A 16,979-nucleotide genomic window follows, 5' to 3' on the forward strand; every position below is an offset into this window, starting at 1 on the left:
CTACTGAGTTCCTTAACTGAGGCATCAGATTTTGTACCCTCACCCCTCTTGCTTGTGATCTGCTCTCTGCTGCTGGGGTTTACATGTAGGTGGACTCAGGGCTCTAAGCCACCCTATCTCTCTGCTCATGCTGAGCAGAGAAGCTTAGCTGGTGGGTTCTCTGGATGAGGGCTCACATATATATATCCTCCCAGGGCTTGGGTGTCAGCAAGGATGGCCTCAGGGCTCTGAGATTCCCAGTCTCTCTACTCTAGCCAAAAAATGGGGGCTTAGCTGGTGGGTTCTTCAGTCAAGGGCCCACACATATATACTCCCGGGGCTTGGGTGTCAGAGGTGGTCTGAAGGCTCTAAGCCACCCATTCTCTCTGCTCCAGGCAAGTACAGGGGCTTATATGGTGAGTTCCTTGGATGAGGGTCCACATTTATACCCAACCCTTCTGATTGTGAAGGTGAAAGTATGTAGAAGGGGAGCTCCTCATGGGGTGAATAAGCCCTCCCTCCAGCATACCAGAGGCCCCTCTCTGTGAACATCAACAAGGATCTCAGATTCTCCTTCCCTGCTGTGACTGTGGGGCTCTCCCAAGAGTAAAAAGAGTTTTTAGCGGCACTGCCCAGGCACCAGCAATTGCTTAAAGCCTTTGGAGAAGAACATAGATTCAGAGAGTGGTGGAAAGCATCTGCCCCTTCTACATCCCAACTAGGGACAGGCACAGACCAGACCATGGTCCTAATTTTTCCATGGACCAGGGACCAGTTCATGGTGAATGAGCCCAGTCCATACCATTAAGTTGACATGGGTCTCCCATGACCCCACACAGAGATTTGTAAAGTCTGTGTCAGTGGAGCTTACCAAGCTGCTTGATGCACAAGGGAAGGCCAGGCAGCAACTTCACCCACTTTCTGGTGGTGAACGATGCTCCAGGGCTGAAGATCACTATGACGGCCACCTGAGCCACTGCCACCCTCAACTTGTAGTCCCTGTTCAAGAGCTGCTGGTGCCTCAGGTCTGTGCACCTACTGTGCAAGAGGCAGGGGGAGGGGTGAGCCTGAACACCAGTTCATCCAGGACCTACCCACTCACTGGAACTCCACTTACACTATGATACCACATTTGGTTGAGCAGAAGAGTGCACTGCAGGATTTTATCTCATCCATGACCATCTTGAATGGGGAACAGGAGTTCAGCATCAGTTCCAGTAACTGGCTGACCCTCTCCCAAATAGTGTGTGTCCTGAAGCCTTTCTAGGAAGAAGAAGAAGATTGCAGATTTATACCCCGCCCTTCACTCTGAATCAGAGACTCAGAGCGGCTTACAATCTCTCTGTGCCCATATGGCGAGCCTGAGACAACTCATCCTTCTGATTAGAGGGCTGGACTGGGTGCTGGCCTCTACACTGCAGCCAGGACCTGAGGTGATGGTTGTATTCCTCTGCCTGAGCCTTGGCAGAAAGGTTGCAAGTGGACATCAGCACTAGGTTGCATTCTCTCTGCAGGGAACTGGCCTGTATCTGCAATCCATGGATTAATGGCAGCAATTCTCTCCCTCACAGAGCTCTTGGAGTGGAGGTGTCGGCACTGAAAAGAAGTGCAGAGGCTTCAGGCCAGCATATGTGCTCAAAGGAAACGGCGGGTGGAAGAAGCTGGGGAAGAGGGGGAGGAGAAACTGCAGCCCAGCACTTCTACTCAAAGAGCCCAACCAGGCAGAAGTTCCAATACTGGTTGTCAGTGGTGAAGTGGGAAGTCAGCAGCAGAGGTGGGGATGCCAGGCATGCCATGGTGGAGGATTTGGCAGTGGTGATGGTGAGGGAGTACCTTGCTGAGTCCCTTGAGCTTGCCAATGCCAGTCTTCTCAAATACTGGTCACTCAATGCTATCATCTGGCCAACCTCTCTTGTGTGGCCATGAATCTCCTATTCTGCCCTCTCACCAATGTTCAGAGTGAGTGGGTATTCTCCCACATGGGAGACCTTCACAGCCCCCACCACCCCTGCCTGGACCTGGCCAGGGTAGCCTTCTTTAAGGTCAGCTTCCCCCGGCCTGATTCTGCAACCCATGGATTAAAGACAGCAGTTCTCTCCATAGATTCAGCATGGATACCATGTGACTTTGGCATTTATGTATACTAAAAGTCAAATTGCTGCATTGATAATGGCACATAATGGCACATGTAAATGGCCAGAGAGCACTGTACACACTTCTTTTAGAGTCTTCTTTAAACCACGGGATACTTACTTGATTTTTAAGCAGTCTAATTCACCTTCCACCCACGCACACATAGTGCTCCCAACATCTGCAATGGCGGGGGGGGGGCACTATGTGTGCGTGGGTGAAGGAAGGTGAATGTAGAATGTAGGATGTAGGTATCTTTTCACACCATGGCTGATGACAGGTTGGGGGGAGGGGGGATTATGATTTGTTTACTGCCCTAACTTTCTTATTAGTACATACCTGCTATTTGGAAGAAATGGTGAGAGAAAAACATACTCCATCCTCAGTATTGGGGCCGCAATCTATTTCTGGCTTCCCATACTGCTTGAAAGCTTAAAATGTTAGGAGGTCCATGATTGTAACATGCAGCTTGACCCTTTGTTGCTAATTGCTATGTATAAGAGCGAAGTTTTAGAAACCTAGTTGTGCATGATATTTCAGGTTGCTGTAAAGAATGAAACTGCAATTCAGTGAAGCAAAACTGTCCATACAGTGAAAACTGCCATTTTGAATGTGCCTTTGAACCTTTGGTTTTCCATAATTAGCAATGGGAATCCTGGATGGTCATCTTGTCAGGAAAATCAGCCTTCATTGCTAAATGAAAAAAAAAATCTGAATCTGTTAAGATATTTGAGGAAAAGAATAAGGATAGATTTTTCTGCTCAACATTAACATAAATGAAAATATTTACTTTCAGACTCTTACAGCAATTTTTCAAATTCAAGTTAAAATGCTTTATCAAAGAACCACGGCTGATGTAGAATTAACTTCTTTTCCCAGCTGAGCAGCAAACAATCATATAAAGAGGACTGGAGTAAATTGGAGTAAGGACCTATGCGACTGCGATTAAGCTCTCAGGTCCTTTCTTAACCATCTTAAAGCTTTATTTGTAATATGCAGCTCAGCATTTTCAGCTAAAAGAGATACATTCTCCCTTACCAGTTCTAAATTAATTAATTGGTAACTTATAGGGTCTTAAATAAGTGCCAAGATTTATATTTGCATATAAAAGAATAACATATATAGGGAAAACATACTTCTATTCAATGACAAGGGGAGCAATCCTAAACCAGGTACTCATGTTAGTCCCATGTTAGTCAATGGAGCTTACTCCCAGGAAAGTGTTGTTGTTTTTAGGATGAAAGCCAGTGTGGGTGATTGTTAGCATGCTATAACCAAATTTTCTCTGAGTGGCTGACATCCTTACTTTTTAATTGATGTGACTTTGGATCCAGTACTGCCCTTTTAAATGAGCAGAACCAAAGCATCTTCTACTCAAGAAAAGGGGGGGGGGGAATCTGATTTCTGACAATGCTCTCAACTGCAAACCTCCTTAAAGCCTTTCTACAGGCCTCCTCAACCTTCAAGAGCAACTTTAAGCACTAGCAGGAAGGATCCAGTAGGAAGAAGGAAGCAGAGAAGTAGCATTCCATGAGCAAAATGCCATGCACACTTGAGCAGTTCTTAGGGTCCAAGCCATTGATGTGGAAGAGAAGCTACATTCCAGAGATAATTGTCAGCTCAACAAAGACGTATTGTTTGCTCTTGACTAAAAAAAAAAAAAATTATCAAGTAACTTATGTACAGTTCTAAAGCAAACATAGCAAATTATAATCATAAAATTAAAAAATAATTATGAAAAAGCTTCAATAAAGGATCTGATTTTATTTACCAAGGAATCAAGCATGCAGAAATAAGACAGAGATTATTTTGTCATTTTAGCTGCCTAATAAAAATGCTAATCTACTGATGAGAGACATATGGATAAAGGAATATAAATTGCAGCCCACACTATTACAGTTTGACTGAATGCCAAGAAAGACATCATCCCCTCCTCCCCAATTTCTTGATATAACTGGTAATTCAGAATATGGTTTTATATCATTCCACATCTACCTGGACAGAAGGTACTAAAATTCCCACTGTCAGTCTACCTTAGGATATTATAGTTTTTACTGAAGAGAACTGTAACTTGTTCAGCCTACTAGTGCTGTCTCTTAGCTATATCCGCATTTGGCAAGGGACTCCAGCAAAGCTGCATTCCTGGCGAAGGATGTCCACTGAAAAGATGTACTTTGAACCCCTTACCTCATTTTATGACTGATGTAAATGTTGCCATAGTTCCTGTAAAACTCATGGGCTCAAAATTCCATGGAGAATGTTAAGTGAGGAGAACACATGGGCAGGACATTTCACGGGATAGAAGGATTTCTGCCCAAATGGCATGAGTTTTTCATCTTACCTCCTCCGCCATCTCATCTCACATTCAATGGCCAAAAATACCTCCATCTGCAGAAAAACTCATGGATCCAAGCAATGGGATCCTGTCTTGTAGAAGACGGCACAGCGGGTAAAGAGCCTGGGTGTTTTACTGGAGCCTTCATTATCAATGGAGGCCCAGATAACAGCCACTGCCAAGTCAGCATTCTTCCACCTGAGGCGGGCGAGGCAGTTGGCCCCTTTCCTAGAGCGTCGGGACCTAGCAATGGTGATCCATGCGACGGTCACCTCAAGATTGGACTACTGTAACGCTCTCTACATGGGGCTGCCTCTGTACCGGACCCGGGAGCTGCAGCTAGTGCAGAATGCGGCGGCCAGGCTGTTACTTGGTCTCCCAAGATGGGAGCATATACGGCCAGGGCTGCGCGGACTGCACTGGCTGCCGATCGTATACCGGATCCAGTACAAAGTGCTGGTCATAACCTTTAAAGCCCTATATGGCCAAGGACCGACCTACCTGAGAGACCATCTCTCCCCATATGAGCCCCAGAGAGCACTGAGGTCAATGGGAAAAAACAGACTGAATATCCCTGGGCCAAAAGAAGTTAAACTTCAAAGCACCCGCACTCAGGCCTTTTCCGCTGCGGCCCCACAACTCTGGAACCAGTTCCCAGAGGAGGTGCGGGCCCTGCGGAACTTAGACCAGTTCCGCAGGGCCTGCAAGACCGTCCTCTTTAAACAGGCGTTTACCAATGACTAAATTAATGTTTACCGCCAGATTAATAATGTTTACTGCCAGTATCAGATCTAGGAATGTTTTAATCATTGATTGGTTTTAATGTGAATTTAATATGAATTTATTGTTTTATTATTGTGTTGTTCACCTTAAATGTTGTTAGCCGCCCTGAGCCTGCTTCGGCAGGGGAGGGCGGGATACAAATAAAATTTTACATTACATTACATTGTATCTAGTCCAGCCCTATATTATCTTCCAGGGCTTTTTTTGTAGCAGGAACTCCTTTGCATATTAGACCACACACCCATGATGTAGCCAATCCTCCAATAGCTTACAGGGCTCTTAGTACAGGACCTATTGTAAACTCCAGGAGGATTGGCTACATCAGGGGGCTGTGGCCTAATATGCAAAGGAGTTCCTGCAACAAAAAAAGCCCTGTTGCCTTCTAATGTGTGTTGGGGGGATCCAGATGGAAATAGCTATGTTAGACTGTTACAGCAAAGCGAAAAAGATAGTTGCTAAATATCAACAGATTTTTTGAAGCATAAGCTTTCATGAACTGTCAGATGCACAGAGTATGTATTTAGTGCACATGCACACACTAGGGTTGTCAGGCCCCCTGTGTCCACTGGCAGAGGATGGGTGGGGTAGGATTTCCAGATCCTGGTTGGAAAACTCCTGGAGGTTTGGGATAGAACCTGGGGAGGACAGGGAACTCAGTAGGATGCAGTGCCATCAAATCCATGCTTCAAGCCATCCGTTTTCTCCAGAGGAACTGATCTCTTTAGTCTGGAACTGAGCTGTAATACCAGGGGATCCCCAGATCCCACCTGGAGGTTGACATCCCTAGCATGCACGCGCACACACAGATGCTTACTAAAGATTTTTTTAAGCAACAGAGCCAAAGGGAATGTAAAAGGTGTAGTCTATAACACTATTCCTCATTGGGTCCAGGGAACCTGGGGCTCTGTGAAAGTAGACAGGGCGGGGGGTCCACGTATCCTTTATAAGAACAAAAGGCAAACCAGATTCATTCTGTTCTGACTAATGAAAAAAAATTCCTCTCAGTTTTCCAGGAATGGGGCAGGGGCTTTTTATCTCAGCTGAAGGAGAAAAAATTGGCATTTCCCTTTTTAACAGGGTGCACAATCCACAGACACCTAGCTTTTGGATCATTAGCCAGACAATGCCCTGATACATCACCAGGCTCCAACAGCTCAGTCCTTAGAACTCAAAGTTGTTGAGTGGCAATTCTAGTATAATTTTTATAGTTACTTTTTATTTACTTACATATTTGCTTCAGTTGTCATTGGCCTTGTTGAGACTCAAAGCACATTATAGATAAAAGATAATACAATAAAGACAGTATAGTGCTTACTATCAACAATGCCATAGAACTGGTTTATACAAATTAAAGAACAATGAAACAGAAACAGTATAATGCATTGCATAAAGTGGATTTCACAGCCAGAGGATGCTGAACTATAGACAGTATAATCCATCCAGAAAGCAATGCAGTATAAAAGAGAAAGAAAAGAAGACTGCCTAACCATTTCACAGAGCAATTGTAATTAGATGTTTATCACCTATTTAGAAATTGCCTTTTCTGCAGAATTCCATTTTATTCTGTTTTCCAGTGCAAAACATGTCACCATGGAGAGATCAGGGCATTTTGATTGTATTGGCTACCCTCTGAGACATGATCATGGAGGCCTTCTACATAAAATACCATTATGTTTCTTAAGTGTTGTTTTAAGTGTACCTGATATAGTTTTCAGTGTCTTGTTTTGAGGACATTAAAGGATGAAAGCATTTTTTGGGCATGTGTAGCAAGCTACATACTTTGAAGGGGACTATGGCATATGGCTGGCAACAGTGAGAGGTCAAGCTTGGGGGCATCTTTGAAATTTTTTTTAAAAAAAATTAAATGTTGGTATTTCTGTGCCTAGAGAATCTATGTTGGCTGATTATATAGTGTAAGCCAAAATGCCCTCAAAACGAGGTTGGGGAATTGTCAGGTGGGCACCTGGCTCAATCAGGATCTTTTACCTGTGTATACAAGATTAACCGTCCAGAAAAATAATGCTTAAGAATATTGGGACTCTTATTTAGTAAAATCAATTAAAATTTATTAAGAAAAATATAGGCTTCCATACAAGATAAAATACTCATAAAATCACATATTCAGTTCTAGGATAGATGGATGGATAGATAGATAGATAGATAGATAGATAGATAGATAGATAGATAGATAGATAGATAGATAGATAGATAGATAGATAGATAGATAGATAGATAGATAGATAGATAGATAGATAGATAGATAGATAGATAGATAGATAGATAGATAGATAGATACATGGGTAGACAAACAGGGCAATATTTACCTATCATAGTCTTCAAGGAAGGCTCCAATGGCGACAAGTGAGGAAGTGGGAGAAGGACCCGAAACTGATCAGGAATTGGGGATGGATCTATGCAGCAGAAGTTGGGATACTGCTAGAAGCACACCTGTGGGTAGCTAGTCCACAGATTATAAGGACTCTCTTGAGCCCTTAAGGAATGGGAGGTATAAGGGAGGAGAAAGGTGGTCAGCTGATGTGTGACCTAACGAAAAGGGGAGGTTTCGCAGTGACCATAAGGGCTGGCCTACTGCGACAACCAATAGAAAGGTCATTGGTGGCACCTAATTGGGTGCCCGCTCTTGACCAATGAGCTGGCTTGGTCCAGGAGTACCTGAGTAAACTTTCAGGTCGAAACGGACCTGGGGGGCGGCTCCAAAGTGACAGTTGGAAAGAATAGAAGTGACTACTGGGTGGGAAACACTTAAGATTAGAGAACTTATCTAAAAGGGTGACAATAGAGAGTCAAATCATGGCCTAGGTAATACTCAGTTTGTACAAAGGAACTTGGCTCTGGATGAAGATGGTCTTCCTCTTCTTCTGTCTTCTCCTGGGCACCAGTCTTTGTCTAGCGTTCTGTTAAACAAAGAAAGTGGTGGTTGGACTATTAGCCACTCCTGGGGTGAGTAGGTTGCTTGTAGGCCGAAGGTGACATCTGGTGTGTACGTGAGCCGTCCACTTCGCTGGAATGGAGTCAAGCCTGGTAGAAAGATGGCTGCATGGTGTTAGCCCTCCACGGTGGATTCCATGGTCAGAACTTCATAACCGTTTGCCTGGATAGCTCCTGGCGGCGCAATTTCCTTCGCTCCAATGCTGGGATGGCTGTCATACGGAATGACGGGAAGCCTTCCGTTCTCCTGGTGGGCACTCTTGTACTGGTCTAGAGTACCTTTGTAGCGATAAGGCTAAGTCCCTTTTGCCCCTGGATAGGTTTACCCACACTCTCTGGCCAGATGTGTGCAAGTCACTTCTCCAGATGCTCTGGCAACCAAGCTGGTAATCACGATGTTCTGTAAGGGGGGTTTTCCTCACAATTGAGTCTCAAAAATCAATGTGTTGCATAGCAGCAATTAACAATGCGACTTCAGAAAATATGTATGTTAATTTGAGTACACAATATATTTACATATATGTTCCTGCTACTGCTATTATTCTTTGCTATGATGATTTTTTTTTCATACTCCTATTGATTTTACAAATGAAGATGATATAATAAGAGGGGTTTAAAATTGAATCATGGATCTTGATATGAGAAGATTTAATACTAACAAGAAACCTTCAAATTTACTTCCAAAAATATTTTGTAGAGAGATAGATTATTTACAAATGATTGAAATTTGTAGATTTTTCAATCCTCGTAAGACCTCCTTCTCATAGCCATATAATAGTTCTTCTAGGATTAATTTGATTTGCTTAGTTCCTGGACTTACTGTACCAATTTCTGATACAGCCTTTATCTGGCCAAATTCTTGTTATGGTAATTTTTTAAAAAAATTATGTCAGTGGAAAATGAATATTATGCATGTAAAGAAGAAGTATTACTCTTTCACAGAGCCACATCTTCAGGAATTCTTTCTTTATAATACTCTAGACATACCATGGCAAATTATTTAGTGTTGGAAATATGTTATCTGTTTTGTATGTCCTTTGCAATGTTCTAAAGTTCCAGTCATTATAGGGTTAACACTGTGCCTGATTCCCTATTGTCTGCATGGCCTAGGAAGAAGATACTGACTGCTGTCAATCAAGGTCTAGAAGCGGGAAAACCTGTTTTATCTGTTTGGTCAGTTAGTCAGGTGACTTCCTTTGTTCAGGCAGAGAGGTCAAGAAGAAGGAGGAAGTAGCCCCCATTAAGCACATGATCTTCTAGTGTAAGCATGTAGTTCTATAGTGTTTGTTGTTTCACCTCCCAGTACCCTTTCCCTGTAGAAATAAATATGTTTTTGCTTTTTCATGTTAAATGCTTCTCAATGATTATTTGATCCAGTGATCTGTTTGAGATAAACAGAATTTCAAACTGAAATCCCTAACATTTAGTACACAAACAAAATGATGAGGGGTATTGCCTTGAAGAGTTTAGTCCAGAAGAAGAAAGCATGTAATAACTTTAAAGGAGGATTTGATTGTTTTGATTAGCCAGCTGGAGAACAAACAAAAATGCTTTCTAAATACAGAAATTAAACAATAATTACAAGTTTATAGAAAACAAAGATGTTATTTACTAGTCATATTTTCTTCTTTACAATTATATTACAAAAAAGAAATATACTTTTGGTACTTCATCTACTAAAAAAAGGAAAAATCCTATTCTATTCCTCTGTCGCTCCCCAACAATTCACTGAATAATGTTACAGAAGTGTTATTGTGTCAGATAAACTATTATTTTTAAAAAATCATTATTGTTTGTTACAAACCAGTGTAGCATCAATATCTAAGAAATACACTCTTGACCTGAATACACCTATCTCTGAGTAACACATTAAAAATTATAAATCAATCAGTATTTGAAGGTTACTACAGCCTTTTTTTGTCATTGTCTATCTGTTTGCATTACTCCATATTACTCCAGTTTCCTGAAATGATGCAAAAATAGTGCTTATTTACAAAATTAATAAAGATCTAATAAGGTGCTATGGTGTGCTTTGGAAAATACAGGATACCAAATATATCAAACAAAAACTGATTTTAATTACGATACAACAGTTAAAGGTCTTTTTTTTTAAAAAAAATGCTGATATTCAGTGTTCCACTGCTTTGATTTGATACCTAGGAAACTGGCTATCAATTATATAAAGACAGTCACTTGACGCTACAGGCACATATTAAGAATTACTTGTGAATGTGGTTGTTCCTACATACTTTATGCTTTGATAGGACAGTAACTTTGAAAATGGTTTGTGTTGTAAAAATTCTATTTTTATGTAAACGGATGAGCTACAGTTTCTTATCAAACATTAAAAATATTTCTCAAAAAATCATTATACCAAATAAGAAGTCGATAATTGCTGTTCTATTGCAAAAACAACAGGACAGGAAGGATGATTGCTTTGTCCTAACCTCCTGATATGCTGTCAGTTTGTAAAACTGAAAATTTTGCATAAAAGGCTTCATGCTGATACGAATGTTTATTGTTCCCATCTTTTCTTTGATTTGTCCTGTTCAGTTACTGTATTTCCATGTTGATCTTTCTGCATGTCTAACCATGATTTAAATTTCCCTTTGATTTCTTGGATCTTATGGAACAGAACTATTGTTCCATTTTTGTTGTTCTATTTCTTTACATTAGTTATTATAATAATTTTCTTAGTCTTTATGTGTAAGTCACTAGAATGCTGCATTTACACCAAACTGGCTTTTGTGGGGTGGCTTCTGTTGAACAGTAGCGATCAGCCAGGCCTGGGTGATTCAGACTGCATTGCAGCAACTCAGTGCTGGTTGTTTGTGAGCCCAGCCAGGAAGAAGCCTTCCACAAAGGCCGAAACAGCCCTGGAAAGTGCTCTCCCTTCCCCCTGCCTTCTGCTAACAGAAACCAAAGCTTGAAGGCTGGCAACAATGTTGTGTTTGCCTAGCAACTCCCATAGTAGTAAGTAAGTAAGTAAGTAAGTAAGTAAATTTTATTTTTATATCCCGCCCTCCCCCGCCAGAAGGCGGGCTCAGGGCGGCTCACAGACATGGCAAGCCATGATTTGGTTAAAACAGATAACAATAATTTAAAATATGGTTCAATTACATAAATTAATTAAGTTTAAAAATATAAAAATATAAAATATAAAAATAGATAGAAGTAGGTGCTGTACTTCTATCAGTCACAAATTACACATTGTCATACATCAGTCATTGAGAAGGCATTTGTTTATAAAAGTCACAAGAGCTGTTTCTATTATTTTAAGTGGTTTTAATCCCCAATATAATTTATTTTAGATTTTTCTGCAAATCTGGAGCTGTTCAGGTTTGAAGAAATATCTGCCTTATCTGTTCATTGCTCTAGTCTCTGGATGTAAGTATCCACAGACCTGGCTGTATTGAGAATTGTGTATTGATGCTGGTAAACTAATTTGATTGATTTGAAAAAAAAACTAATTTGATTGATTTGAAAAAATGTGCCCAAACTATCAAAATTCTAATGATTTTCTCTTACTATTTTCAGTTTTGCCTTTGCTTTGACTTGATCAAGAAGGCAACCTCAGAGTATAAAATATTTTTTAACTATACATTGTTTATTTGTCTTTTATAGATTGACCTCCTTGTTCCTACAAAAGTCACTGGCATTATTACCCAAGGAGCAAAAGACTTTGGTCATGTACAGTTTGTGGGCTCCTATAAACTTGCCTATAGCAATGATGGTGAGCACTGGACCGTATATCAGGATGAAAAGCAAAAAAAGGATAAGGTAAGGTAATGAGGCAATTGGTATTTGAAATGCATTTTTATAGGAAGCTACATCTCTGGTAATATCAGAGTTGGTAGCCTGCAGGTTAATGTATGCTGTCTGCTTTATAGGATGTTCATGCTTAAGGTTCTGCGGCTAAAAGTCAAGGTGAATGGAAAGGAAAAACATACCATAATACACTGACATTCACCAAAGTATTAGGCACATAAATATACAGTATTAAATTTAAAGCCATTAAACATAGGATATACTTTTTACTTATATACAATCAAATATGTTTAATAGAAAAATGCTATTTTCATTTTTAGCATTCAATTTTAAACATGGCAAAATAGAAGATAGAAATAAATCGGAGCAATACATAAAAATCCACATAAAATATAACTGTTAAAATACTATATAAAGATCTATGAACTTTACAGTTTCACACACACTTGTAGACTGGATTAAACAACACAAAATCCATCTGTCCTCCTAGAGGACAGCCAGAATAAGGATGAGCCTCATTGACTGGAACTTTTTGGAGTAGGTAAATTGGGGGGGGGGGGGGTGTTTAAGAAAAAAGATCCATTGGCTGTTGTTGGGATCAGTGACAATCTCATGAACCAATGCTACTTAGCTTTGTGATGACATTAGTAGCAGCAAATAAAGCTAATGTAAGCTTCTTTGGTTCCCATTGGGGAGAAAAATGGGGAGAAAAGTAAATAAAAATGTTTAAATGCTTCATTTTCACTAATCTCTCTTGTGTTCCTATCAATATGTGTGTGAGAAACTGCTATTGCTTCTCCCCACAAGTCTGCAAGGCAGGTGGTCAACCAAGCTTGCAAGCTCTTTCAAGGTAGGATCAAAAAAAGACAAAGGGGAGGGGGGCAATGTAAATATCAGTTAAAAAACCCCCCACAAACTACTGTTCAGATCACTATAACAATTCACATTATTTAAATAAAGTATATAAAGAACCAATAATTAATGTTTCTTCTATCTACAGGTTCATATCATATGTTTTGTAGTCCAAAACCAACATACAGTGTACAGTGTAAACATATGCCCAATGCAGAAGCAAATAATTTACAAATTTTATTGGCTAAGAACCATTCAGAATGTGATATTGTACCTGGAAACATGTCATCCTTTGACTTTTGGAATTCTTTTCATCATATAAGCATTGGTCCACTCCTAAAGGAACTATGGAATATACTCTCAGATTGAAGAGGAAATAATTTCAGCAGGAGTGAGACTAGTATACATTGGGGTTTATACTTTGGACAATATAATTTGTAAATTCTTCACTTTTGCATTAGACATATGTTTATACTGTACACTGTATGTTGGTTCTGGACCACAAAATCATATGATATAAACCTTTAGATGGAGATCAGCATAAATTATTAGTTTGTATATACTTTATTTGCATTATGTGAATCTTTATAGTGGTTTGGACAGCAGTTGGTTTTTTGTTTTTTACTGATTTCTAGGTAGGAGGCAAAGCTTCTATTCCCATTCCCTAGCAAAATCTTTGCCTTTTTTCCCTGCTGCATGGGCTTCCTGTCACTGAGGATTCATAATATTGCTTGATGCAGCCTCTGTCCCCCTCAGCTCACCTTGCTTTACAGTTTATCCACACACATTAGTTTGTCCTTACCTAGAACATTGTAGATGCAGCCCCACAGAACAAAATGGCTTGTGCTAACAGGACTCATAAAATTAGGAGACTTTCCCAAAGCCAGAGAAATGAGCAATGATTGGCAGAACTTGCAAGCACTATGCATAGAAATGTCTCTCAGGATAATACTGTTTGGCAAGGAGATAGAATAACTGTTCTGGATGGATGGCATCCCTGTCAGGTACATATTGACTGTGCCAGTTGCTCTCCTTGCTGCCACTCTTGATTCCTGCTGCTTGATATAATGAACCCAGAAAATGAGGCACAAGTATAACTGCCATATTAGCTTTCTTTTGTTCCCAAATGTCAGAAATAATTCTGTTTGGCTACTGAGTGTTTATTGTATTTAAAAAACAATGTTGTTTGGGTTGGATTTTAATTAGTAAATAAACTTCTGCATATCCCCAGGGGAAATATATTCTGCTAAGAAGAAAGTCTGGTCATGTTGCTTTGGGTTATATCAGTTACCTTACTGTTTTAATTTTGAGGTATCTGAAGGACACTGTAAAGTGGAAGACAAAAACTTTCTGGCAAATCTTCTCACTGCATCTAAAATTAACATCACTGTAACATGGAGATAATCAACACTGCCAAGATTTTCAGAATAACTATGTATACTCAAAGGTGTAGGTGGATATGAGAGAACTGACTGCAGACAAATTTATCACACTTCTGTTTGCTTAATTAGGTTTCTTTCCTTATCATGAGTCAATAACCGATCTCAATGGCTGTGTTGATATTTTACTTATATATCCAATAAAAAAATAATGGTGGGGAAAGGGAAGAGGTGGGTTTATGAACAGGCCTCAAGGTTGTTCAGTTTTTCAGGGCACTTTCATACATGCTAAATAATGCTGTTTCAGTTCTCTTCAGGTATTGTTTACATGGATTTTGCCGTGTCACACAGTTAAATTCAGTTGCAAAGTACATTGAATGTGAATTGACAGTGCATTATTCAGTGTGTCTAAAAGTGCCCTCAGCCCTACAACCTGATTTTTAACCATTCAGCCAAATTCAGCAGCATGCAGTTAGGGCACTTTCACAAACACAAAAAATAACATACTTTCAATCCATTTTCAATGCCCTTTGCATTGCAACTGGATTTTGCTGTTTGAAAAGCATGGCCACCTTCAAGAGGGGTTTAGATAAAAATATGGAGCAAAGGTCCATCAGTGGCTATTAGCCACAGTGTGTGTGTGTGTGTGTGTGTGTGTGTGTGTGTATATATATATAAATTTTTGGCCACTGTGTGACACAGAGTGTTGGATTGGATGGGCCATTGGCCTGATCCAACATGGCTTCTCTTATGTTCTTATGAAATGGCAAAATCCACTTGCAAATGGTCACTGAAGTCAACTCAAACTACATTATTTAGCACATTATTTGGCCCGATCAGTGGACTGGTACTGGTCCATGGGCTGACTGGAACTGGTCCGCAAAGCCTGGCCACCCCCCCCCCCAATGCTGTGCAGCCTCGCCACCCCATCTTTACTCGCACACCTCCACCACCACTCTCCAGTAAGGCAGAAGAAAGGGCGGTGAAGTGCCACTTTCCCCAGCTCCTAAGGGCTGACCCCCCTCCCTTCCCCTTGCCTTCTCACCACTTCCTTCCTGGGTGTGGGAAGGAATTGGGGTGGAGACAAGGGCGGCGTCACTTCTTCAGTGGGTTGCCATCCACTGCTACAAAGGTTTTTCCTGCCAAGATCGGTGCGGGGAGGTGGGGGTCAGCCCTAAGGAGCCGGGGAAGGTGGCACTTCACCGCTCTTCTGCCTTAAAACGGAGAGTGGTGGTGGAGGCACCACAATGAGAGATGGGGCAGGAAGGCTACACAGCTGCGGAGGGGGTGGCGGGGAGGCTGCATGGCCATGGGAGGGTGGCAGGGAGGCTGCACGGCTGTGGGAGGTGGTGGGGAAGCTGCACAGACACTGGGGGGGGGGAGGCTGCATGACCGCTGGGGCATGGCGGGAAGGCTGCAAAGCTGCTGAGGGGTGATGGGGAGGCTGCATGGTGATGTGGCAGGGTGGGGCCGAATTTGGTGCCCCCACCCTGCCAGCCCTGGGGCCATTGGGGACCACTGATTTAGCATGTGTGAAAGTTCTCTTAATTGTACTACGGAGAGCTGAAACAGTGCTTACTCAAGTCTCACCTAGGGATGGGCATGAACTGGGAAAATGGTGGTTCATGTTGTTTCATGTTTTATTTGATTGCATCATCGGTAAACTTACCGTACATGTACTTTTCCATTTCCCAAACCAGTTTGTGATTTGTTTGGTTCATTTGATTCAGGACAAGTTAGAGAAGTCAATCTCACAGGCAATCTTCAGCAAGTTCTTCACCCACCCACTAAATTTGGTGAAGATTGGGTTTGGGTGCCTGTGTTATAGCCTCTCAAAGTAGGTGCCCCCAGGAAAGCTCAGCTCTAACTTCAGGTTCGGTGCTTGAAACCACAGCAAGGAACACCTTCCCAGCCAGAAGAAATTTTTGAAAAATTGTCCCACTATGTGGGGGGAAAGAGTCCATCAAAGCCTCCCCTAAATCAGCCATGTAGCAAAAAATTCTTCTGCTGCTCTCATTCTTCTCTCTTTGTGCTGCAAAGTGAAAGCAGTTGAGTCAGGGTATGGTATTATACTGGTATATAATCTGCTGCCATAGATCAGACTGGGAGCTCCATGGCTGGCTCCCAGAGCTACCAAGACAGCTATGGACAACTGCTTTGGGTGTTTCTATGGGTCTCCACAACTCCACAACCCCGGTGTTGCCTAGGAATTGATTGAATTGGCACCAAGCTATCTGTAGAATGAACCACAAAAATGAACCACCTGAACTTCTACGGGGGAAAAAAGGCATTTTGTTTTTCAGTTTGGGAATTATGTGACCAAACAAACTCTTTCAAAGTTAAGCATAAATCAGCCCAGTTTATGATTGAACCACTGTTTGTTTTTTGGTTTGTGCCCATCCCTAGTCTCACCCACTACATATATTAAAGTAACATAATCAGGGAGACTGTGTTATTACCTGAACAAGGTTTGAGTCTTATAGGTGCCACTAGACTCAAACCTTCTGCTGCTGCTTCAGACCAACACAGCTACCCACCTGATTTTGTGTTATTACCAGTTACAATTGTTAGTAAAAGTCATTTGCCTTGTTTAACTTGAATTAAAATTATTGGCTGAAGTTTTACTTCAGGCACCTGAGGGTGCAGCCTAGCCATTGAAAACTTATGCTACAATAATTGTATTAGTCTTTAAGGTGCCAAAATACTCCTTTTTGGTTTTGCTGCTAAAGAGTAACTGGGCTAACAATATGAAACATATATATACACAGAGGCAGCAATCCTTCTGCCATCTCCTGTAATGATGG

General features: G+C 41.3%; 1 protein-coding gene across 1 annotated transcript in view; it reads left to right on the forward strand.

Moving 5' to 3' along the window:
- EDIL3 (EGF like repeats and discoidin domains 3) overlaps positions 1-16,979 on the forward strand; it is a 439,981-nt gene that overhangs the window by 410,200 nt on the left and 12,802 nt on the right. Inside the window, exon 10 of the mRNA XM_060235733.1 lies at positions 11,801-11,956. Coding sequence (XP_060091716.1) covers positions 11,801-11,956 — 156 coding nt within the window. The remainder of the gene's footprint in view (positions 1-11,800; positions 11,957-16,979) is intronic.

The sequence above is a fragment of the Heteronotia binoei genome, chromosome 4 (genome assembly GCF_032191835.1).
Source record: "Heteronotia binoei isolate CCM8104 ecotype False Entrance Well chromosome 4, APGP_CSIRO_Hbin_v1, whole genome shotgun sequence".
In the NCBI taxonomy this organism is placed as follows: domain Eukaryota; kingdom Metazoa; phylum Chordata; class Lepidosauria; order Squamata; family Gekkonidae; genus Heteronotia; species Heteronotia binoei.